The sequence below is a fragment of the Chroicocephalus ridibundus genome, chromosome 19, assembly GCF_963924245.1.
Source record: "Chroicocephalus ridibundus chromosome 19, bChrRid1.1, whole genome shotgun sequence".
NCBI lineage: Eukaryota > Metazoa > Chordata > Aves > Charadriiformes > Laridae > Chroicocephalus > Chroicocephalus ridibundus.
Window position 1 is genome coordinate 4,617,401 of NC_086302.1, and position 24,201 is coordinate 4,641,601.

The 24,201-nt window shown below is 46.2% G+C and overlaps 1 protein-coding gene across 1 annotated transcript in view; it reads left to right on the forward strand.

Moving 5' to 3' along the window:
* Positions 1 to 24,201, forward strand: part of MAN1C1 (mannosidase alpha class 1C member 1) — a 68,532-nt gene that overhangs the window by 38,862 nt on the left and 5,469 nt on the right. Inside the window, exons 4-10 of the mRNA XM_063355707.1 lie at positions 6,946 to 7,061; positions 9,280 to 9,360; positions 11,538 to 11,632; positions 15,978 to 16,101; positions 18,583 to 18,676; positions 22,253 to 22,368; positions 22,562 to 22,781. Of these exons, the coding sequence (XP_063211777.1) occupies positions 6,946 to 7,061; positions 9,280 to 9,360; positions 11,538 to 11,632; positions 15,978 to 16,101; positions 18,583 to 18,676; positions 22,253 to 22,368; positions 22,562 to 22,781 (846 nt within the window). The remainder of the gene's footprint in view (positions 1 to 6,945; positions 7,062 to 9,279; positions 9,361 to 11,537; positions 11,633 to 15,977; positions 16,102 to 18,582; positions 18,677 to 22,252; positions 22,369 to 22,561; positions 22,782 to 24,201) is intronic.

Below are 24,201 nucleotides of genomic sequence, written 5' to 3' on the forward strand. Positions count from 1 at the left end.
AGTCTCTTATCTGGCCTGTGGTACTCCAAGTTGGCTATTTTGGGAAAAGGGGAGTGAGGGAAGGCGACTCTCTCTGTCCCTCCCATCACAGCTGCTCCACTTTGTCTAGAAAATCAAACATGTGCTGAGCTGTGGAGGCTGAATATGACCTGGGGTTAGGCCACTCGTTTGGCCGTTGGGAGAAGCAGGTGTGGGTCTGTGTACCAAGTCTGGTAGCAAAAGGACTTGAACAGGTCGATCTCCAGCCTGTAAATATCTCACTCCGAGGAGGTATTTCATTTTGGCCAAAATTTCTTCCTAGAGCCTGACTAACTTCCAACACAAAATAAAACCACCAAACCCCAAAGCAAAAACCCCCCCCAAAACCACACAAAACTGATTTTGACAAAGGGACACTTTTTGATCTCCGAAAGTGTAACTGGAAGGTGATACCATCAGGTAGGAGAATCGGTTGGACTTTGTAGGAATGGAGCTGGAAAAGCCAGAAGGAAGAGCGAGGCCTTGTTTCACCTGTGCATGCACGTGAGGGTGTTTTTTAAGATTCTGGAGCTTGATCCTGAAATGCAAGCTGCTGCACTGGCTGACCCTTTCTCTTTGGGCCTGTTATTCTGCATCCTGCTTAATATAAACCCTCTGAGGTAGGATGAAGGTAAATTAATTGTGCTTTGTTACCAGTGAGTCACTCTGTTGCCTAACTATTGTCTCTTCTCTTGTCGGTGAGTCACTGACACCTTATTAGAGTAGCTGACAGACCCCAGGCCCTGTTCCCGCTGGAAGGAGTGTGATGGGGTTTTGTTTCGATGGCAGCTGGGTAGGCTGAAAAGATGGCATGAGTTCTGGCTCCATGGCCCAGAAGGCTGATAGATTTCCTCAGTTATGGGCAGCGCTTTAGCAGTTTGAACTGATAGAGCAGGAGCAGAGCAGGGGAAGACAAACCCTTTTCTGAGCACAGCAAAAACCACAATCTATTTTTTGGTGCCAGGGGAACGCGCTGAAGCTATCCTGGATGCTCTTGCAAGTGCTCTGCAGTCTCTTTGATTTTCATTTTTCTTTCTTCATAGTCTGGTTCCGTCCATCTTCCCTTTCCTTTCCTAATTTTTGTCCTTTCCTTCAGTCCCTGCTCACTCCTCAGTCATGTAGTTGCTGTTAAGAGAAATCTATCTGCTACTGTGCGTCTCAGCTTGCTATTGTCTGCCTGCAGGGTGCAGAGGGTGGAGGCAAAGGCTCTTTCAAGCTGAAGGTTTTGACCTTGGCTGCAAGAAGCTGTATGAAAAGTTGTGGCTTTCTTTGATGAAACTGTCTTCTGTTCTGTGTAGCTCCCACAGAGACTGAAGGAGAGCTAAACCCAGGATAACATCACGGTCTCCTGATAAAAGGCAATTCCTTGTTGTGAAGGCTTGTGTCTCCTGCTCAGTAGATTATCTTACTCCCTAAAAAATGTAATCCTGTCCTTTGGGCCCTTTGTAATGGGGGAGCTCAACTGTGCTGTGTGAGCAATGCCTGGATCAATGTTCTAGCCCGATACAACCTGTGGCTGTTCCCAGGCCACAAAGGTTGTAAACCTGAGCAGATGCAATGTGTTCACATTAGTTGAATTACATATGTGGATTTGATGGCTCCTGAAAGCTTCAGCAGGTCAGATGTAAACTCTTATTCCTCTAGGAATGATCAAACGTGGAGTTTCTGTTGTGTGCGTGATGCTGGTATGTTTGATTGGCCTGTTTCTGCCTAAATTGGTGGGTTTGATTTGCAGATAATGGGTAGCTAAAAGGAAGTTCACAGATGTGGCAGCAGTTGTGATTGTTACCACAGTTATACTTAGTCCCTGCTTGGTGCTTTGCAGTGCTTTTCAAGCCTTAATTAGCCCTTACATGTTTGGCAGGTGGTAGGGTAGATATTCTCCACCTTTGATCAGCTCTCATGGCCTCCCTTTAAACTATACATTGAGAAGAAAGCTGTTCCCTTTTCTCCTCCATGCGCTGGCTTGCTGGGACGCTGAAGGAGAGCAGGGCCATGGGACATGTGTAAATGGGTGACTCTTTGGTATGTGTCGGGGGGGTCCATCTGTTAGTCGTAGGTTCCCCACTCACCTGACTTGGAGCTTTTCACCCTTTACAGTCCTCGTTCAGCTTGTGATCGGGACCACACATCTGTCACCTCTTGGCCATAGTCTGTGGGCTCACAGTTGATCCAGATCTTCGTGTTGGGGTCAGAGGAGCCCCAGGCTATGGTGGCAGCTCTTCTCTTCTGCCCCGTGCTCTGCAGTGGGTCAAGAGGGGGCTCTCCCTCGCCTGGCCAGGGGAGCCATGGTGGCAGCTCCCCGGGTAGCCTGATAGGCTTCTGTACCTGTTAGTTCTTTGGTTGTTGAAATTGGCATGTGTCTTCCAGAGTGTTTCCCTTCTGGCCCAGACACATTAAACCTCCTAATGAGCCTTTGGAATTGGGTTTTGTCTTATAAACTCTTGCTGCAAATGGCTTTAACGAACCCCTAAGCTTGCAGGCAGCAGGGATGAGTCAGGGACAGGAGAAGAGGATGAGCCCTTCTATTCAGATTATCTACCCCAGACTAGAACAAGCTGCCACGGGCTTTATCTGTGGATTTTAGAGACAGCACTACCTTTAATTCCCATGAAGGCCCGTCTGAGATTGTATTGCTTGAATGGTCTTGTTCCTCCAGACTGGCATTAAAGCACATTCCCACTGAGGCTGTGGGGGTACGGTGTGCATACAATGCCATCTCTTCTCCGTGAAGTGCTCTGTTCAGCACCTTTCACAAGAATTATGTTAATTAATGTAACGTTTGTTAGTGATTTCTGTAGCAGTGTTCACAAGGGAGCGGGTGGATGCTCGTTCCTCTGGGTGGGTGGAAGAAGGAACAGAGCAGCCTTGTTGCCTACATGGATGTCTCCATTCTTCTCGTGCACAAAGAGCAAATGCACTTGTGGCTTGGGACGGGGTGGTACAGACCCTCCTTCAGCTCAAGAAGAGATGAACCTTTGTATTGCTACCACGAGCTGCTGCTTCTGGTGTGCTGCTGTTCTCTCGCAGATGAAACTCGGGGCAGAGACCCTGCCACTTGCTGTCACAAGAGCTGCCATGAAGTCCTTCAATTAGAAACGTCTCTAGACAAGCATCCCCGAGTTCTGCCTCAGGTCCTGGTTCTTCCCGCTGGTGCCAGTGGAGGGTTCCTCTTTCCCATTCAGAAGGGCCATGGGCTCCCTCTGGGCGGTGCAGGAGCTGGTGTGGATCCCAGAACTGTGTCCAATAGACACATCTTCCCTTTTGGCCATCAGCAAAGTGACCTTGCTCTCCCAAGCGAGGTCTATCTCCACTCCAAGCCAGATTTCCAGCAGGATCCGGGGGGGCTTTTCATAGCACACAGGGCCTTAGATTTGTGGAGACAGGTAGAATCTCAGACGTGGAGTCCTGCTTAAAAGTCATTGCTACTTTTTGTGGATACCTTCAGAAGTGTTTCTTTTGAGGGTTTCTTGGTTTCTACTTTGAAACTCCCTCAGAGAGAACACAATGAGGCTGAAACCAGTAATTTAGAGAGGGGAGTGTCAGCAAGAGTCAAAAGTGACAGAGTGGGTTTTGATTCCTTTTCCTTTTGAAGCTGCTTCCCCTTTGATTATATCCCTCACATTATAATGTGTAGATCTGGAAAGGTGATTATTTTTTCACTTTTATAAATGGGTACGTATATATTGCAATAAACATGCTGGGATATGTATAGCACCATCTTTTGACAGCTGAGTATAATCAGAGCTATTGGACATTGTATCACATCGTGGTCTGATGAAGCAAAGTCTGAGCAGGAAGGAACGAAGATGCTCCTGTAGCAAAGAGGTAACATGTCAGTGTGCACAGGGGGATCAGGGTCCTTCCTCGATGTCCTCTCTGTCCTGTCAAGTGACAGAGACGCAACAGCAAAGTCCTGACGCCTGGTTTGCTCCTGGTTGTGGAGGGGAAGGAGGTTCTTTTTTGGTCATTCTCATGAGACAACTGAAGCTGACACGGTATCTCTTGGTATTGCGTTAGACTTCGTTAGCTGCAGGAGAAAAAGACAGCCATGCATTTTGCGATTGCTTCAAAGCTGGTGCAGAAGAAAGGAAACATCAACAAGACCCTTGTACAAAACACACAGCCTGCGGTTCTTTGGATACAGAGTGTTTAGGGGAATATTTAAAACAAATGTTTAAAATGACACAAAGACGAACCATCGGGGAAGCAAGGTTTGCCCTCCACTTTGCCAAATACTGGGGAGGAAAGCTAAGCAACTCCAAGCTATGCTTTAGCGAAGATCCGAGCATGTTCCTAATCCCCGATGCATTTCATGTATTTAAAGGCCTTACTTGCTAAAAACATAAAAGGCTCTGTCAATTCAAGCAATATTTTTTACTTCAATTAATCATCCCAGAAAGTTGTGACTTTATTGTCTCTTTGTCTCTGTTTAGTTTGAGCAAATCCAACTTTTCTCATTGTCTCTCTGCAGATTATGAAAGGCTTTGTGGATTATAACATCAAATTAAACTGAGCCTGTTAGTGTTACTCTCAGAATATCACAGTAATGGGCTGTGCCTCAGGCAGCATTGCCCTCCCTTCCCTTTTTAAAATGTTTTGCCTGAGTCCGTGTTGCTCTGAGCTGGTGTGTCTCTCCTTGCTAATAGGAAAGTGTATAAAAATCACATAATCATTAATATTGAAGAATCATTAAGGCTGATAAAAGCAGCTCAGACTGCAATGATGTTGTTTTTCATGGTCACTGCTTTTGGAAAACATGCCATACAAACATCAGCTCAGTTCTTTTTTAGAACCCACCAGTTGATCTAGTGGCAGTTTGACTCCATCTATTGCACTCTCAGAGATAGCTCCAGTTAGATGATCATTTCGTGAGCCTGCAGGAATAAATGGATTTCTAGAGGCTGTCTCTCCCGCCTTCATCCCTTTTCCACAGCCCCTGTTTTTGATGCAGACAGCATCCAAAAGCCAGCAATCTGTAGTTGAGCAGTAAAGTCTTGGTTGGGTTTTTATTAAAGCAATGATGTGCTGACTGGCTGAAAAGTGTCAAAACTGCAATCTTGTAACATCAACAAAATAAGGCAGGATGCCTTTCTTACGGAGAGGAATGCTGAAAGCATAAATGAGCCCTGCATGAAATTGGTGGATCTGAGCACTTCTCCTCTGGGGAAAGGGTATGATGTACATCAGGCAGGGTTGCTTTTTTTTCCTTAATAAGAAAAGACCGAAGTCTTAAGGTTCATGACACATAATTCACCTTTGCCTTCCTCTCCCCTCTGCAGTAGTTCCTCAACAGTGCATCCAGCTGGGTTTTCCGCTCTTAAGCAGAACTAGAATTGAAGTAACACTGAAGGTATAACAAAAGTGCCAAGCCAATCTGAGCGTGCAATAAAAGGCTGGGTGAGCTGGGGGAATTTGGACTAGTATTTTAAAGTCCGTTAGTGAGAAGAAGGAACTGACCTGAGCCAAATAGAAATAACGTCTCAGGGAAAACCCCTGGGCATAAGCAGCGTGTGTGAGTCTTTGTGGTTACCCTGGAAAGGGAGATGATAGGGACAGAGCTGGTACAAGCAGTTTCTCCTGCAGAAACAAAACCTGAACCTCATCCAAGCGTCATTTCTGCCAAAGAGACTCAAAGAGGTCTGACTGTCAGGGGGTGGGTAGGAATGTGGCTGCAGCTGAGCAGTGTGTCTGTGTGGGCCTGCACGTGCAGCTTGCTGACGGCGGTACGGAGGCAGCTTCACGCCTATGGCCCTGGTGCGTTACATCTGCGGAGGGATGACTGATGATGATTCCAAACTAGAATCTTCCACGTGAGAATTTGTCTTTGCTGATTTACCCAGGAAAGTGATGGCCTTTGTAATTAAAGCACAAAGGGTTTTGAGTCGCAGTGTGCTTCATACCCTTTGCTTTCCCATGCTAGGAATAATTTTAGGGAGCCCTAACAGAAATAAAACTCCAGCACTGAGATGTCCCAAAACCAAGGTTGTTAACATCTCTAGTTTCATTTAATCTCAACTGCTACAAGATTGTCTGTCTACACACTCTGGATAGTTTTCTTGGCATGGCATGCCAAATCATTCTGTCTCACTGGAAGCTCTCCTGTAGTCCATTTGTGTATGACAACACTTGGCATGCAGTTTTTTTACATGGATGACAGGGTTGGTCCAAGTAGTTGGTTGGCATTTGCTTCATCTGCGTGTGTCCCATTGCCATCTGCTGGAGAACGGTGAGCATGCTCACAGGGGCTGTTCTGCTAGCCAAAGGAAGGGAGCTGTCTCCAAAGTCACCTACTCTGTGTTGAAGATTCATCCAGATTAGTTTCTGGTCTCTCCGCTGCCAGATGAGGCTGCGTTTTGTATATAGGCTGGTAGTGGGAAACCCTGGGTCATGGTATGGTGCAAAAGTACTTTGTGCCCCAGATACCAAACACTGCGTCGGGGCAGAATGATCAGCGTCCTGTCTGGGATGCTCTTGCATAAGAAAAGTAAAATTCTTTCACTTGGAAGAGGGTTATGCTTGTAATTGGGTAAGAAAGAGGCTGAATTTTGATTTGGAGCTGAACAAAGATAAGGGATGGAATTGCCTGACTGCTTTGGCCAAGACAAGACTGGAAAACAAGGGCAAGGCTTGCAGTCATGACTGGTGGCTTAAATTGCGGACCTAGAGCTGTTCCTTGGGGATATTCTTTCAGAAGTCTCAGGCTTTTGAAAATTAGGCCTCTACAAAGCAGCCCATTTTGGGTAGCAGAGCTCACTAGTCATGTTAGAAGTTCTTGGCCTAGACCACGGCCAGTCTGGATCCCATCCAGACATCCCCAGTATTGGGACTGGAAGCTGCTGCCTGCCCCAACTCCAGCAGATTGATTTAGAGCTAAAGACGACTGCATCAATGGGGCTTCATCACACTCTTCTGTTTGCAATGCAGGAGGCCTTCGAGGAGCTACGGTGGTAGATGCCTTAGATACTCTGTACATCATGGAACTTGAGGAGGAATTCCAAGAAGCAAAGAAGTGGGTGGAGAAGAGCTTTGACTTGAATGTGGTGAGTCAGTTACTGGGAATGCCTGTCTGTGTCACAGAAATGCTATGGGTTTGGCCAGTTCTGATCACAATCTTCTCTAAGAATCGTTTGGGGAGGGGAGCTATGAAGTCCGTGGGGGAAGAAACCCTCAACTCTGATTTTATTTTTTTTTTTTAAGGCCAAAGGGACTACTGTGATGATTCACACCATCTTCTGCCTACACGTGGCACAGGGTTCCAGCCAGGGTCTGCCAGATCAGTCTCAGAGTGTCTGGCTGAAAATGAGATTCAGTCTTTAATATTTTTTGTGTTTTGGTCTGGGTTATAAAAACAGCTTTAATTATTATTCTAAGGAAGTTTTGTTCACCAAAGAACAAGTTCTGTTCCATCTCAGTTAAATGTCTGCCTGTGATAAGACAAACTTTCTTTTTACATGCTATAAATTAAGATTGAAAACGCTGATCTCCTTGACTGGGCCCTTTGTTGCTTTGTCATCGCTGGAACTTTTGCAGGGGGAGCGCAGCACCTTGGCAGCGAAGTGGGAGCACATAGTGAGCCTAGTTTTGGAAGGAAGGGCGTCATCTCTAAAAATGGCTGGAGATTCTCACTCTCTGTGGCCCCTGAAGCTTTCCTAGCCACTTCTTCATAGAGCTAGTATTAGACTTGCTGGGACTCCGGGTGAACACGCGCCTTGCAGTGCCGTCAAATAAAGGATGCTGTCCTTTATCTCACTTTGTGGCTGGGGCCACTTGCCATAGCTCGGACTATTGGTCTCCAAGCCAGCTCTTGTATTTCTCGTGGGAGAGCTGATGGGATCACATCAGTGGCATACGGAGAATGTTAAAACCAGAGTGCAGTTCAAACTTCTATTTTTTTAATGCCATCGTAGTTGTTTGTTGTGAAAAATGGTTCTCCCCCTGGGAACAATGCATGCAGCTGCCTTTATAGAAAAGCATCATTTGGGAGGGCATGACTGGCATTCATATATTCATAAAAGGAAGACCACATCTGATAAATTTGGTGAATGCTCTCAGTGCGTTACTGAATCGATAAACAAGGGACAGAATCAGCTGGGAGATAATTTATCTGGATTTCATAAAAGCTTTTAATCTTGGCCTGCAGAATAGATTGATCTGCAAAGACAAGAATGAATGCTATGGATTGATCGGTGGAGTCAGAAAGCACAGCAGAGGGAGAGAAGGAGGGAAATTAATTAAAAATTGGCTCTGTACAAGGAACTCTGGTAGTCCAGAAAAGCGAGGCAGGGACTCCAAGGCCCACAAGCTCTGTTTGAAACTGGGTGCTGTGATCTGTCTCATGCAATTTCAGTCATCATCTCAAGAAAGCACTTGCTCTGATTTGTAACCTGCAGGTATTTGGAAAGGGCAGGCCAGTGCAGAGGTTCGAGTGCCCCTTTGCTTTGCCCTCCTCATTGAAAGTGCTGCGTTGGTGAAAGATCTTTCTGGGTTTTGGCTTTATGCATTTGCGTGAGGGCAGGAATCATTTATGATGCAGATTCAATGGCCAGAAGCATGTATTTTTTAAAGGCACATTTTGAATGCAATCGTTTTGACATTTGCTGATCATCAGCTGAGTAGGTAGAGCAAAACTTGTTCCAGGTGAGTGGTTTCTTGAGTGATTCAGTGAACCGTATCCATCTGTGTCTGCTGTCTGTGGTGATGGGGCACACGGACATCACGCAGTTTGCCCCTCTGTCAGCGTGTCCATGACAGGCACCCCATAGGCTGTGGTCCTCTCTGAGCCTGCAGACTGGGGTGAGTCCCTGAATGGCAGAAAATATCTACCTAATGCAGGAAGTGCAATACATCTATCTAACGCAGTGCCCTCTTCACAAGAAAATGGAGAAAGTGATTTTTCCGTGTGGCTGTACAATTTGTTGTTTAAATAAAATATTTCAAGGGGCAAATTTTCCCCCTAAACTTAACTCACAGCTTTTTGCAAGGCACAACCCAGGACGAGGTTGGATGGATGGACAATACATCTGCCCTGATTTACGTATTGTCAGCTGGTGATAAATGGGTAGTTTGGGTATTTCTCTTCCCTTCAGGCTCCACCTGTCACTGTAGAGCAAATAAAGTGCTGTGAGATCTTAGATAAAAAGCTATGTTACACTGTGGGTGAGGACTGGGAGACTTAAGTATCTGCCTACAATCTGTTCCCCTTAGCTGCCATTTGTGCGTGCAGGCTTTGCAGTCAAGTATATCATTATGTATTTTCAGAACGGAGAAGCATCCTTGTTTGAGGTGAACATCCGCTATATTGGAGGACTGTTGGCCGCATACTACTTAACTGGAGAAGAGGTTTGTTTCAGCAGCTCTGCATGTCTCACACAGTCACCAATAATGAATTGAAGGGGTTCTCCAGCAGCTTTTCTCTGAGCATCAGATAATCTCTCCATAACAACAGGCTAAACCTATCGTTTTTATGAATATCGAAATGCCGCTAATGTTCTTTTAATTAAGTCTCGCATAATTACCTTGCACACACCGTGCATGCCTCATTTGCAAAGATCGTTTCTCCTGTGGGCAATTCTAGCAAGACATGTTTTCAGTTGGACACATTGCTCCCCAGTGAAATGCCATTTGCAGTGATCTTTGTCTTTGTACTTGTTCCTTGGTATTCTAAACATAGGCAATATTTCATCAAACATCATTCCAGATTCTCCCTCGGACTAAGGAAGGCAACTGATCAGTGGCAAGCGCTCCAAAAGTCTATCTGGACAGTCTCCCTGTAGCAGTAGTTTCTAAGATAAAGTGCCCTGGGTTACAGGGAAGGAGGGTGGCAAACTGCCAGGGCAGGGTACCTCCGTGCTGCCAACTCATGTGACAAAGTGATACAGCTCCACAAAATGTCCCCTTGCCCAGTAGGTGTGGGCTAAGCATCACGGTCCCTCCTGGGGCGTGGTGGAGCAGCCCTTCAGTCCTGGCTAAAGCAGGAGGCTCTCACTTCCACTTTCCTTCTTTCTCTCCAGCCCAGCAGGGCCCAGGGCTTAATGCCATAATCTGTTTTATAATGTGACTGGACTGGAATTTTACAGCTGGCTGTAGAGAGACGAAGAGATTATTCCAGCCCTGGAAGTCTTAGGCAAGCAGAAACTCTGATGCAGGGAGGAGTTTTGTGAGTGAAGGAACTGGAAGACTGGCTCTTAAATGAGAGCTCAGCTCTCACACCATACACTGACCGTGACTGGGTGCCGTCCACCATAATAGGATAGGATGGCTCATCACTGCCTAGTGGCACCATTGATCCGTGGAGTCACAGGAGCAGCTCTGTTACTTTACTTGCATTTTAAATGAGTTGCAGGAATGACTTCTCTCTGTGATTTCCCTCCAGGGAAAACTCTCAAAGTCTCAGTGCCCCAACTCAGGGTCTGTCTCAGTCACAACTTCAACAGGCTTCAGATCAACAGAGCAAAAAGAAACCACATTAAACCATTAAGACTCCAGCAGTGACCTCTTGAAGTGCAGTCAGCAGTGATGCTCAGCAGCCAGGGCAGTGCCTGTCATGTTACCCAGTCAGCGCCACCAGGCTGAAAGGCAAAAATCAAGTCCTTTTCTCTTGCTTTCCCTTCTGAACCAAACCCCTATCTCCTTGTGAGTGTATCAAAGGTCTGCAAGCCCACAGGAGAGCTCAGGTTGCCTCAGTGCTGTATTTTTAGAGCAATAAATTCCTGCTTTCTGAGAACTACTCTGACAGCTTGGGCTGGTATAGGGGGGCTAGAGGTAAAAGGCTTGTGCTTTATCTTCTAAGTCACTTACAGGCTTCCCTTGATCAGGACTAATCTCTGCAGCAAAGATTAGTGCTTGTATCAGTTTGTCCCAAAATAATTGTGTATGGTGGCTTTGTGCTGCAAGCCACCATAAGCTATAATTTGATTTGAAAGCCCAAAACTGAGGCATTACAAATGGAAAAGGAGCAGCTTAGCCATGAAATCATGAATCCTTCCTGGAAAAGAGTTGCAAGTAAAAGATTGTTCGTTGGAAATCATGTTCTTTACAACAGGAGATGACACAAGCTAGGCAAACACATGTTGTAAATCTAACAGTGCTTCACCCTGGGAAGATTTCTTTTGATTTTCATTCTGTCATTTCATCTTCCTGTGTCCTGTGCCACCCTGGAAAAAGGGAAGAATTTGTCCCCAAAGAGTACTCTTTGGCTCAGTTTTGATCACGGAAATTTGCTACCGCTCTGGCTGCTCTCATCCAGGCTGATGGTTTTGCAGGGGACTTGGGACTGGTTTAGAGTAGATTTTTATAGGACCTTCAGATAGATACTGAAGTTCAGCATGGCTTTTGGTTCAGATCTGTCGTGCAGTGGAACGAGGGCAGCAGCATACCTGAACCAGTAAATTCTTACAGTGCAGCACTTTTAGTTTTTTATAATGGCGTGTTTGGAAAAGGGGCTTTGAAAGAATCCAGCGTGACTGGTATTCACAAGCAGGCCATCAAATATTTATCCTCTCTTCTTCTTTTAACAGGTGTTCAAGAGTAAAGCTCTGGAACTTGGAGAGAAACTTTTGCCAGCTTTTAACACCCCCACTGGTATCCCACGTGGCGTCATAAATCTGGGCAGGCAAGACACACGTCCTTACAAGCATGTCATTTTGTTACTGAATGTTTGTAAAAGACCAGGATTCAAGCAGGAACAGCAGCAGTTCCTCAGAGGTGCCCCCCTCTAGTGCAGATTCTTCGAGGTCATTTGTTTTGCCAACTCAAAACCAAGAGGTGCCTTGGCAGAGATTGCAGGTGACTCAAGTTAAACCCAGCTGTGTTTTATTAATTTTGGGCTATCCGCAGTTTCTTCCTCTACCTCTTGGCAGGGCTCCCTGCTGCAATAGCATTTTCCTCGCTCTCATTTTCTTTGAAAGGTTATTTGTAGTCTGCACGTAGCATGCGGTGCTCTCCGTATTTTTGCAGTGTGCCCAACTAGATGCATGTGAATTTATCCAGGTTCCGTGTTTGGAAAAATGGGAAAGGAACTGGATGGGACTGGCTGACGGTTTTGCTGCTAGAAAGGGGGGAGTGTACAGATGCTCTAGTTTTCTCCTTGCTGCAGCACTCAGCCAGGTGTGTATCCTTCCCTTAGAGCCACATTTCATGTCAGGTAAGTGGTGTCCTCATGCTGGAGGGGAGCGTTGAGGCAGCTGAGTTAAATACCTTGCTGAAGGTCTCTCAGCAAACAGAGGCAGACGTGGAGGCTGGACTCCCAGCCTCTGATTCTTGCTAGTAGACAGTGTTCTCTGCCAACAGGGGCTCATTGGCTCGTTCTGATGCCTACAAACAAATCCCCCAGGGTAAAAGCTGCATGCCGGATGGAACAGAGACAGCAGGAAATATGGGTTAAGAAAAGCCTTTCATCCTCACCTCTTGCAAAACTGGGAGAAGCAGCCATGAAATTCATTAGTCAGTCATCTCTTAGCCCAAATCTCCTGTTTGGTTCATGTCTCTGTGAAGTGAAAGACTTCTGAATGTTTGGCTCACGCTGATCCATTGCTCAAATATCACTGTCACCCTTCAGTTGTCTTATCTGCACGTGATCCCAGTGAAAATTTGAGCCACCACCATGACTTTAATTGTCTCTTTATACAGAAGAGACATCTGCTTCCTCTGTGGCTGATAAAGATTCGGCATAGACTAACCTTTCACAGAAATGCCAAACCCTCCCCTGCCCTTTGTGAAGACAATTGAAACAGACTCTGTCTGCCTAGACATTCCCAAAATGTTTTGCTTATGACCTTGAGTAACAGCAAAGAAAATCAAAATAACACTGAGCAATCTAGAACGCATATTATTGGCTTGAGCTCTTGCTTCAGGGCCATGAAGCTGCTGTGGGGGCTCAGAGTATCCATTTAGGAGCAAGGATGAAGCAAGCTAAATCTGTAGTCCGACTACCGCAGGAACGTGATGAACAGCCAAAGGCTGTAAACAGAAAAGGGAAGGTAGTTATTCCGTGTAAGGTAGTGTGTGGAAGTGGAAGCAGGGGAGAGTGAGATGATGCTGTGAGAGCACGCTGACCGAAATGTCAGGGCCAAACCAAAGCCCAGAAAAGTTTTGCAAGAAGGAATTCTCTCTTGCAAAAGGAATACTTGTGCAAGGATGTGCTAATTCCAGAGAGACCTCATCATCTGAAAAGGAGGAGAGTCTTACAACATGTGTAGGCTTTTGGTCATGGTAGCTTTGGGGGTGGGTTAAGAGTGACATTGGGAAATTTGAAACGAACAAAAACTGGCATTAAGTCAATTCTGTGTATACATTTTTGAGGACCGAAGTACAAAGACACCCAAGCCTCCCAGCTCTTCCCATAGCCAGCTGACTTTCTCTCGTTCTATCACCTCACACCACCTTTTCCTCTTGTGTCGCCTCTCTGCTGATGTGCTTCCCTGTGGCCTTCTGTTTTCACACAGGCGCTGTATCATATCTCACACAGGCTTGTTTTCCATCCTGCTGGTCCAACTGCCACGTTGGCTGCCAGGTCCTAGAGTACATTGTCTTCTCAAGCTGCTGCTCTGTGCTCTCTGCCTGTGTGTTGCACTGCGATTTCTCTCCCAATGCCTCGTGTTCCAAGTCCCTGGCTCCTGCTGTCCTTCACACCTCCCCTAAACCCTCTGCACCTCCAGATTTTTCATCATCATCCTCTTCTGTTGTCTCTCTTGACTTGGCACCGTTTTGCTGCTTTGGATCTCTGTGAGGGAAGAAGATGATACAGACATTTTCAGTCCATGCTTGCACTGGGTGGTGTTTAAGGAAGGCCCACTTATCTGGGGGATAAAAAGAGCTTTGGGCATTTCCTTTTGTCTTGAAGACAAAGGTCCTTTAAACTGTAATTTCCTCTGAGATGTTATAAAACAGGACAGCTGTGAAGACCCAGTTTGTCCAGTCTGTAATGCTGACAAAATGTTTTCCTGCAGGGGGGTCATTTCAGGCTGCTCTTTAACCCAGGGACACATTGCAGACGTACTTCGTTTCCTACAGACCACCTCTCCTAGAGTTTTCCTGTGGTTTGTAACCCAGGGCTTGGGTTCCCAGCTGCACAGTCCATGCAGGCAGTGCCTGGCTGCGTGTTTGGGACAGAAATTCCCGGGGGAGGGTTGTGTCAGCCACTGTGACCCCACATAGCGGCTGTCACAACAAACACGGCCCCATTCGGCTGCTTCCAAGCACTTCTCATCTGAACTAGCTCAGAAAGCAGTTTCTTTTTGTGAGATCGTATTTGTTACAACGTCCCTTCAGTGCAGTAAATAAAGAAAAAGTCATTGACTCTTTATAGATATGAGAACACGGTGGGATTGTTCCGCACGCCCATCCCAGGGCCAGCTGCTGCCAGGTTCAGCAGGTGTGTCCAACGCGGTATTAAAACCAACATTAACCTGGTCAGACTGGAGGACCTTTCTGCCTGCACAGGGAGATTTCTGCCATTAACACTCGATGCTGTTGGGGTACCCATTTTAGCTGCACACAGTGTTTTCGAATGAAAGCTGGTGATACAGCCTCCTGACAGTCTGCAGGGAAGGCTGACGGTTGGCAGTGACTGAGCAATTTGAAACAGCGTGAACATATTGCTTATCTAATGGCTCTTTTTGTCTGGGGGCGAAACAAACGGCTCTGGACCTGAAATGGTTTTCCGTACATCACATGGAGGGGAAACTTTTTTTTCCCTGCTCAGAAAGATCATTAGTTTTAGCCTCCTGTAAACAACAGAAACCTTTTTCTTCTAATAGCCAAGCTTTCAGGCGCCATCTAGTGTTACCCCCACTCCCCCATCACTGGAAACCTGTTGCCTCATCCATATCAACTGCAGACAGCGCTGGCAGAGACGTGAAAAGCAAAGCCACGCCACTTCTGAGATGGGTTAGCCAAGCTTCCCTCAGCCAGCACCTGCAGAGGCTATTTTGGGACCAAGGCTTGAGGATATAGGTCATTTTTATGTCTGTGTAGATTTCCTAGAGGCTGGAGCTGTGATCTGTAGCAGTGGGATACAAGAAGGAAATGATCAAATGTAAAAGCAACTCCAAGAGTGAGGCTGTTAGTGCTTGGAGGAGCCTCTGCCATCCCATGTCCTATGGTTAGTTTTCTTTCAGATTTAAGGGGGAAGTGATGCCCTCCTCATTCCCAGAACTGACTCCTTCCTTTGCTTCGGTGCTGATTTCTCCCTTTGCATGGATTTGGCAGGGTGAGGGGAAACAAACAGAAATTGAGAAGGGATCCCGGTACGTCAAAAGTAGGAGCGGAGGCACTTTGTATAACTGGCTTCTTGAGACAGTGTTTGCCAGCTTCTGCAGGTTTATGCTGACCCTCCTGTTCTTGCAAGGCACAAGATTCCCAATGGCTTTTCATTAGTCAGGTTTGCCCAGTGCTGTCTTTTCCCTAGCGTTGATGTCGCTGTATGCTTTATCCCCCTGCACGCAAGCATACGCTGGGAATGTCAGTGTCACAAACATAAAGAGTGTGAGATCTTGTTTAAACAAGGTGGTCAGGGACAGTCTGGATTCTCCATAAAATAGCAGCCTTGCTGGACTTGTGGGACATTTGAGATGCAAGAGTTCAGCCCAAGCCACTTAGAGACACATTTTATCCCAAAATGTCTTGTGTAGGGCAGGTTCTCAGTGTTCATCCAAAGTTTGCTCTAAGCTGATCTGTTTGGGAGGGATTACTCTCCCATAAAAGCTGCAGTTTCCCAGTATGTGCAGTCTGGGTGTTTGCCCTGTCGTAAACAATCCTTTGTGAAACTATTGCACCATCCCACTAGAAATGTGAGAGAGTCCTAAAAATCTATGTATGTCCTTTACATGGCCCCTGTTGACACCTGGTGTGCACTGCATGCACATAGCGAGGGCAGGATCTGCACTGGGGCGGTGGGGGGACCTCGGGCGTTGCCTGTGTTTTCCTGGCAATGAAGGCTCCCTTCTCTCTCCTTGCAGCGGCATGAGCTGGAGTTGGGGTTGGGCGTCTGCCGGAAGCAGCATCTTAGCAGAATTTGGTACCTTGCACTTGGAATTCCTGCACCTCTCGGAGCTCTCTGGCAACCCGGTGTTTGCAGAAAAGGCAAGTACTTCCCAACCTGGTGTTTAGTCAACTGGTCTCTTCGTACTCCTGGGGTCAGTGCGGGAGCAGAGCAGCGCTGTGCTCTGCCTGCAGCAGAGAACATGGCAGCAAAGTGTTCCTTCCCCCCAGCACCAGTAGAACTCGCCAGAGGAGGAACCTTCCACTGTGGGACACGGGTTCAGAAACCCGTGCCTTGCAGGCTGCAAATGTTGCCAGGCCTCAGAGCATCCTCTGCAGCAGCTCACTGAAAAGGTCACAGAGCTCCTCTTGGAGATCCCGTCACACCAGTAGGCCTTGGAAGGCAGCTCTCCCAGTGTTTCCTTTGGCCGTTTACGTTTGCCGTAGCCCCTTCGTCTGCCTCTTGGCAGACACTGGGGAGATGGGGATGTTGTTCCCAATGTCTCAGTTGTGTGAAGTTGTAGCAAAAACTTACTCAGACAAGGGCACAGCCAAAATTAAACCATCTGTTGGGTGCAGACTGCAAAGATAATTGTTAATTCTGATATCCTAATGGTAGTGCCTTGTACTTGCAGACCTTTTTTTACTTTAAGCAGCATTAAATGTTATGCTCCAGCCAGCAAGATTTCTGCTGAGGTTTCTTCTGTAGGAAAGGCCTGACAGTTGACATATTGGATTCCTTTTGTGTAACTTGTAACTGAAAATCTATTAATATTATACATTACCTTGAGCTTTTTTTTTCCACAAGTGATCTTGTAGTGCATGTGAGAGCAACTTAATAAATATGCTGTTGGATACCAGCAAGTCATTAGCTTTTGCTGCACGTCCCTGAGGAACCAGCTTTGAGGGAGACAAATTGTTCCAGTTAGAATCCAGACTGCCCCCATGAGCCCAAAGGAAATGGGGCCTGACCAGAGTCCCACGGTGGGGTGAAAACAGACAGTGGTTCTGGGATTGCCAGTGATAAGCTCAAAATGGTATTTTTCCAGGATATTTGCAGTGCAGGTCTGTCAGTTATGAAACAAGAAGAGAATTTGCAGAAGAGACAGGAGGAAAGAAAGAAGAAGCTAGGAGAGCAAAATGGAGAATAGGATGGAGTGTATGGCAAGCAATAAGGGGTGGTGAGCAGGAGGGAAAAGCAGAAGGTGAAGGGAAACTAGAAACCCAGGAAGCTGTAGGGAAGATAAAGACAGACTGCTGATTTGAAATAAAGGAGACAAGCTAAAGATTCCTTAGGACAGTGATAATAAGAAATTGCTCAGAGGAGAGGGGGAGCTGAGAAAAGACCAGCAAAGGGAACAGTGGCATGGAAAGAAAATGTGTGTGAAGGAAGTGAAGGAGGTGGAAAGAGAGATGAGCACTGAAAACACAAGGGCAAGAAGACGCACCGTTAAAAGCTAGAATTGCTTCCATATTCCAGGTTCAAGCTGTGGCGTTTTGAGCCAGGATCAAGCCTGTGTCCCCAGCCCAACACGTTTCCCTCTTTTGCTCCTAAGCCCATAGAGGGATAAGGGCAGAACCTTTCTCAAGGACTCTCCTGAGCCGAGCGTGCCTGGTGTGTGCCACAGAAAATTTACTGCATTCGTCCTAACACCCTCTGAGAGAAAAAATGTAGGATGATGTGGGCTCAAACAGCCAGTCCTGTGGGAAATTACTTCAGAGGAACAGATCAACTCATTAACTTGCAGCTTGGGACTTGTGTGATTTTAGCAAGAATAAAGTCCATCTGTGTCTTTTATTCAAACATGTCATTAATATGCCATGCTACTAAACTTCAGTAAATATTATCCAGCCTGACGACTTACTTGGAAGCATCGACTTAAGTCTGTAGCCAGCTTTTGGCGTACAAATTGTCTAATTTTATAAAAGGTTTAGAGTGTATTAGCTGCTCTGTAGGTTATAATAGAATATTTATGCTGCATACCATTTAATTTTGTCCCTTATGGGAAAGGCCTATTGGATTTAATGGGGGTGAAACCAAGGGAGGTTTTAGAAAATAAGTACGTCTGTTCTAGCATATGAAAGGAGCTGTCTGTTGTTGAAATTAAAGGCCCCAATTCGTCATGTTAAGTGACCACACGATGAATTTAAGTACTGTGTGAGTCACTCATCCCTGCCACTCCTTTCCCTCTGGATCATGGAAAAAATCACTCTCCGCGTCTCATACGTTTCCACCCAGATCCCAAATCCTCAGGATTGCTTCTGGACCACTGTTAGCAAACTGCTTCCACTGCTTGCTGAACTGCGGCCTTGCAGGGTTTTTAGAATCATTTCTAAAATCCCACAGCGCTGGATAAAGATTGTGCTGAGGAGTCCAGCAGGAAAGTTTCTCCATCACAGCCCTCTCACCGTGGAGCCGTGTCACTGGGTTCTGCTTGCATGATGATTCCCAGCGTTACAGACTGCCGTGCTTGTTCAGCCAGGGATCAGCACTGACGAATTACAGAGCTCTCAGTGACAGTGCAAAACCGTCGGCTTTTTCAGCAGAGAAATAACATAGTTCTTGTCTCTCATCTCTCCTAGGTGATGAACATCCGCAAAGTCCTGAACAGAGTTGAGAAGCCACAGGGCCTTTATCCCAACTTTCTCAGCCCGGTGACAGGGAACTGGGTGCAGCGTAGGTATCACTCTGCATTCACAGTCCTGCCTGGAGCATTTCCGTCTTTCCATTATTTTTAGGAAGCAATAGCAACTGTCAGAGCAGCAAGCCAAGGCAGTGTCATGTCAGGCAGCCTGTTATACATGTGATTAGATAATGCAACCCGATTTGTAAGATGCAATATAGTAATTGTACACTTATTCCATCAGCCTTGTTTCCAGCTGAGTGTCTCACCTCCAGAGAGAATTAGAGCCTCTCTTGCAGAGGGGAGGATAATGGTACATGGTTCATCACACAGATATTAGAAATCAGTACATCTCTTTAAGACCTCATCCTGCAGTCATCACACAGCCCACAGATCTACTTGGGAGTTGCACGTGAAGGCTGTGAGCAGAAGCGTTATGAGATTTGCTTCCTGAGGGTGGTGCAGCAAGTAAGGAACCACCTGGAGAGGCAGAGGGCTTACAGAGTCTCAGATCCCCCTAGGATCTAGGGCTGCGGTCTCTTGTGTGCATTTGTGTACCTGTCACCATGGTGCCTACGCACAGTGCAACTTTGTGCAAGGGGGGTGAGACAAGTACGTGTTCTTTTTTCTTGTTGGGAACCCAGCACTACGCAGCACCAAAGACGTGGGCAATAAATAGATACTGCTCTGATATAAAAGAGAAGCAATAACCAGGAAAGGGCTTGAAAAGAGCAAGGAAATATTAGAAGCAGTGTACCCAGGGAAAGATTATTTACTTTCCTGCTTTACGCACACAGCCCCTTCCTTACCTGGAGAAGAGACGTACCCCTCTTTTTGAGCCACCAAAGGGCAGAAGCTTGCCTTCTGCTAGGAACATGAGAGGCTACTTCTGCCGCTGTGCCCCAGATCTCTGGCCTCAACTTTCCTCTCTGTTAAGGACTGGCAAGGGAGGGTTGGCAGATTTTGTGTTTCTCTGTCAAAGGAAAGAAAAGTCTTTTTTTACACAAGCTGTTTTTAACCTGTCGGTGGATTACATTTATATTGTTTAAGCGGTTTTCTTTGAGTCATTGCATTACCTGGTGTCCCTGTGTCTCGTTGCACTGTTTGCTCTGCTCGATCGCTCCAGACCTTTCTAACTACTGCATTAATAGCTCTGATTGTAACTGGCGGGCAGCTGCGTGGCTGCCATCATCTGAGACAGGGAGCGAGCCCTAGCTGGGAGTGATCCCTGACCTTTAGCTGCCACATCAGCACCTCTAATGGCAATTGCCAGGGCTTGGCTTGAAAGGTGTTCCAACAGAGCATCTTGGATGGTTGCAGTTGTCCCATTAAACCAGAGCTGTCCTTTGGTGCCATGAGGAAAGAAAATGGGCTTCTGTGTTTGTCCCATTAATTGATCTTCAGAGTTATCCAATCTCTTTGTAAGCAGTTTGGCTTCCCTTCCACATTTGTCTCTGCAGAGTTGTTGCGATATGTTCCACTTGAAAAGCTAATCTCCCATCCCCTACTGCACCCCTGAGATGCCATTTTCTTTAGGTTATTCTCAACTGGCAGCCACACTGCACATTTTCCCAGACACAAGCATTAATTCTGCCTATTCATTGGTGCTGAGAGGAGAAGTGGTGCCTGTCTGTTGCTGTAACTGATTGTTACAGAATCTTTAGGAAACCGAAGAGCTGTGCTCTTAATTCAGATGGTTAAAATACTCAGCTTGATACTCAGTATTCATCTCTTCTGCCACTAATTTAATTCTATTTATGTCTGCAAATTTTACTTCATTGTACTGACCTGCTCCCACCCCTTGCTGACATGTAGAGGGGCCTGTTGCTGGTTCTTGCAGCTCATTAAAAGTAGCCTCTGATTACTCGTTCTGGGATAGGCTGATTTATGCAAAAGGACTAGAGGTAACCTCTCTCCTAGACTGCCGTGTCAAGAGAGCAACTCATGGCATGGGCTGTTTGTGGCAGTTGCTCATAATGTGACCTTGTGGTCAGAATCCATATTCCAGTGAGGGAAAAGGCTCATCAGCCTCTTCTGCATCTCCAGTATTACTGGTGAGAAATAGATTAGGACCAAAGCAGGGAGGCAGCTGCAGCCTGCCACAGAGATGTTCCCTGTAGGTGCCAAGCTCTCATTTTCTCTCGTCATTAAAGCTCTTTGCGGGAAGCTGTTTTTCTTGGAATTGCTGTGATTTTCTTAAAAGGTGTATCTTTGACCTGGCTGAATGAGCAGATCTTCTAAATGAAGAGGCAGTGCTGTACCTCTTCTGAGTGCAGTTGTTACCTTTAGAAAATTAAAGCATGGTCCCCTGCTGAAATAAGAGATTTGTTTATGCAAAGTGCCTAGGAGGCAAACGCTGGCAAAGCTGATGCCATATGGAAAGCAATTATGTACCAGAGCTCCTGCTTTGGTGATTTTATGAATGACACACTTAGGATCACAGAGCTTCTCTTTAAAGACAGGCTGTGCAGCCGGTGTTTGCAAATAGTCTGTCCTCTTTTTTTTTTTTTTTAATTCATGCGTCTAATCTCATTGTTTTGCTATGGATTATTCCATGGATCATTGGACACACTGTATCAGGGATATTTGCTCTTCAGGTCAGGAAAATGCATGGCTGTTGATCTCTTCCGTTGGTAGGATTTAGCATTTAGAATAAGCCTCGGGACTTTATGTATGTATAGTGAAAGGAAAAACCAAAATCTGAACAGCTAACTCCGAAAACCCTGCTCATCTGTTTACATTTAAAATGAGGATGCGTGCAGACACAGAGGTGGACACTGTTAATTAACAGGGATGGTTCAGTCCGTGGTGGGTCATTGGTCTTGCTCGTCTGAAAAGGGGAGTACTTGGCTGCTTGAAAGAATGAATGCTGCTTTTCCCCCTGTGGTATAGTTGAAAGATATAAATCCATCCAGGAGTTCCCCCCCAGGCAGAAACCTGCAGCTGTCATGCCCATTTCACAGTGCAATTCTTTAGCATCCTCCTCTCCAGTAAGGTCAGAGCATTGTGTACTCTGAACAGATAGCCTTGAAAATCCGATTTCTGCAGAAGAAAATATTCAGTGCACATCCTTGTACCTGACTTTATCATTTTAATACGCCAACAACCCCAGCCTTCCCCAGGCCACAGAGTCCTGCCATGAGGCAGGAATACAAATGGCACGATGGAGAGGTCCCTACAGCAGCCCCTTGCTGGCACCTCTGTGTGATCCAACATGCGTCCTCCCTTTCCTGAGGCAGGGAGGCAGCACCCAGTGGCTTCTTGTAGGTAGAGATCTGTCAATACCTGCCATTGCTTTTGGTTTATGAGGCTGGGATTTATGATGATTGCTTCATAAACAGGAAGCATCTTCAAGTTGCAGTATAAATAACTGTTGCAAAATAAGACCTCTGAATAGTTTTGGTAAGGGATACTAATGCTTTTTAAAATGACAGAACATTTTTCTTCTGATTGCACTTTCCACCTTTCTTCCTTTTTGAAAAAGAAATGCTGCAAGCTCTCCCCAGGAACCTGGAAAGAGAGAGGAGAGAACAAGGGCATTAAATAGGACATGGTTGTTTGCTCTTTGTAAAGCAACTGCTCATTGTATATCATGAACCTGAAGTTCTTTTCTGGCTCTCCCACTACAGACCATGTCTCCATTGGGGGGCTTGGGGACAGCTTTTATGAGTATCTCATCAAATCCTGGCTGATGTCAGACAAGAAAGACTCTGAAGCTAAAAAGATGTACGACGATGCGCTAGAGGTAAGGAGCAGGTTGCTGCTCTGTATTTTTTGTGTGGGGCATCGTTCATCAGAATGTTTCAGGCAAAAATGTCTTAGATTTTTGGGTTTCCTTGGTTTTCACTCCTGTCCACTAAGTATCTTGAAATACTTAGTAAGTAAGTTATACTTACTGTCCACTAAGTATCTTAAAATCCTGATTTTCATCTCTTTAGGCAATAGAAAAGCATTTGGTCAAAAAGTCCGCTGGAGGATTGACCTACATTGCTGAATGGAGGGGTGGCATCTTGGATCACAAAATGGGCCACTTGGCTTGCTTCTCTGGGGGCATGATAGCGCTTGGAGCTGAACACGCTGGAGAAGAGAGGAAACAACATTATATGGACCTTGCTGCAGAAATAACGAACACGTGTCACGAGTCTTATGCACGCTCAGGTAAACCTGTGGGCTGCCTAGGAAATGTTAGTAAGGGGTAGCATTAGGAGACTCGGCTTTTGTGTGGCAGAGGTTTGCAGGAGGGTGTTTTGTGCATCTACATCCCGGTGTATGATTTTTGTTTGTCTTTTCTGGGCTATCTAGAAGAGAAAGCAATACATTTTAGATAGCGGACAGCTGGAGCAGAGGGACGGGCAGATGTCAGCTCCTGTGGCAGAGTTGGGAAATGAACCCGGAGCTGAATACCCAGTCCTGCCTCCCGCTCCCAGAACTAGCCTTCTCCCAGTAAGGCTGTAGTTTAAGTCAGTCCTTCCACATCCCTTTGCAGACAAGAAGGGGAGATTAACAGTGATTAATTGTAGGATGTCCCACTATAGGAAGCAGAGCAGCTGAGAAGCCCAACAGGAGAGTGTTGGAGACCTGCAGCTGCTGGTAGGAGCCAAAAAAATGAAGTTACTCAGGCTCTCTCGGCTCCTCAGCAGAGGCTGGCCAAGTCTTTCTATTTCACAAGTCCAGTAAAATTTGTTTCACCACCCAGTGTGCTTATCAGTGCTTCGAGAGAGCAGTGACTGGTGATGAATGAGAGACTGGGTTAGTTCTCTGCCTGCAGAGCTTTCAGCACGATAAGTTTGTGTTGGACTCTGCTCTTTTCTTTGTAGGCATGTCTGTTGCTCTTCTGAGATTGCAGGCAGCGAAGCAGCAGTCTGCTTTCCGGGACCTTGTCAAGCACAGGTCTGTCTGCACTGTTCCCAAAGATTTTTTTCACACCTTCACCACATCAGCAAGCCCATATTGGCAGCTGGTGTCCAGCATGTTTGCCCAATAAACTTCAAGCTAACTTGAAATGATATTTGCAAATAACTCTTCCCCCGCCCCTACCCCAGCACTTACAGAACTAAAACAAGCCACCCGTACTAATAACCCTCTGGTTCTGAGTGCCTGGAGCCAATTTTCACCTTCAGCAGTATCCATCAGCATAGAAAGGACAATAGCAAGCCTGCCCACACTGGTTATGGTGCTGTCATTTCAGCAAGCTCATTGTTTTGCAGAGGATGTCTGTGCACGTCACGCTGGCTCTCAGCACATAGTCCATGCCACGAACACTGTTAGATCCCCACGCAGACAGGAGGGCCCAGGGAAAGTGTGCAAAATATTTAGCGAAATAAAATGACTCCCTGAAATACAGCCTTGTGGTAGACACGTGGGTGCAGCAAGAGAAACCTTGTTGCATGATCATGAACAACCTCTATGCTCAGTTTCCCTGGTTTTTGACTAGGAAGAGGGTTGGTGTTGAAAGCAGGGATCCGAGTGCTAGCTAATGCTTGCAAGAGATTGAGATTCTCATGGAAGGGACACTCAAAAAGACCAAGGTACTCTTAATGTTTTATTTATAAAATACCAGTGAAATTGATGAAGCCTT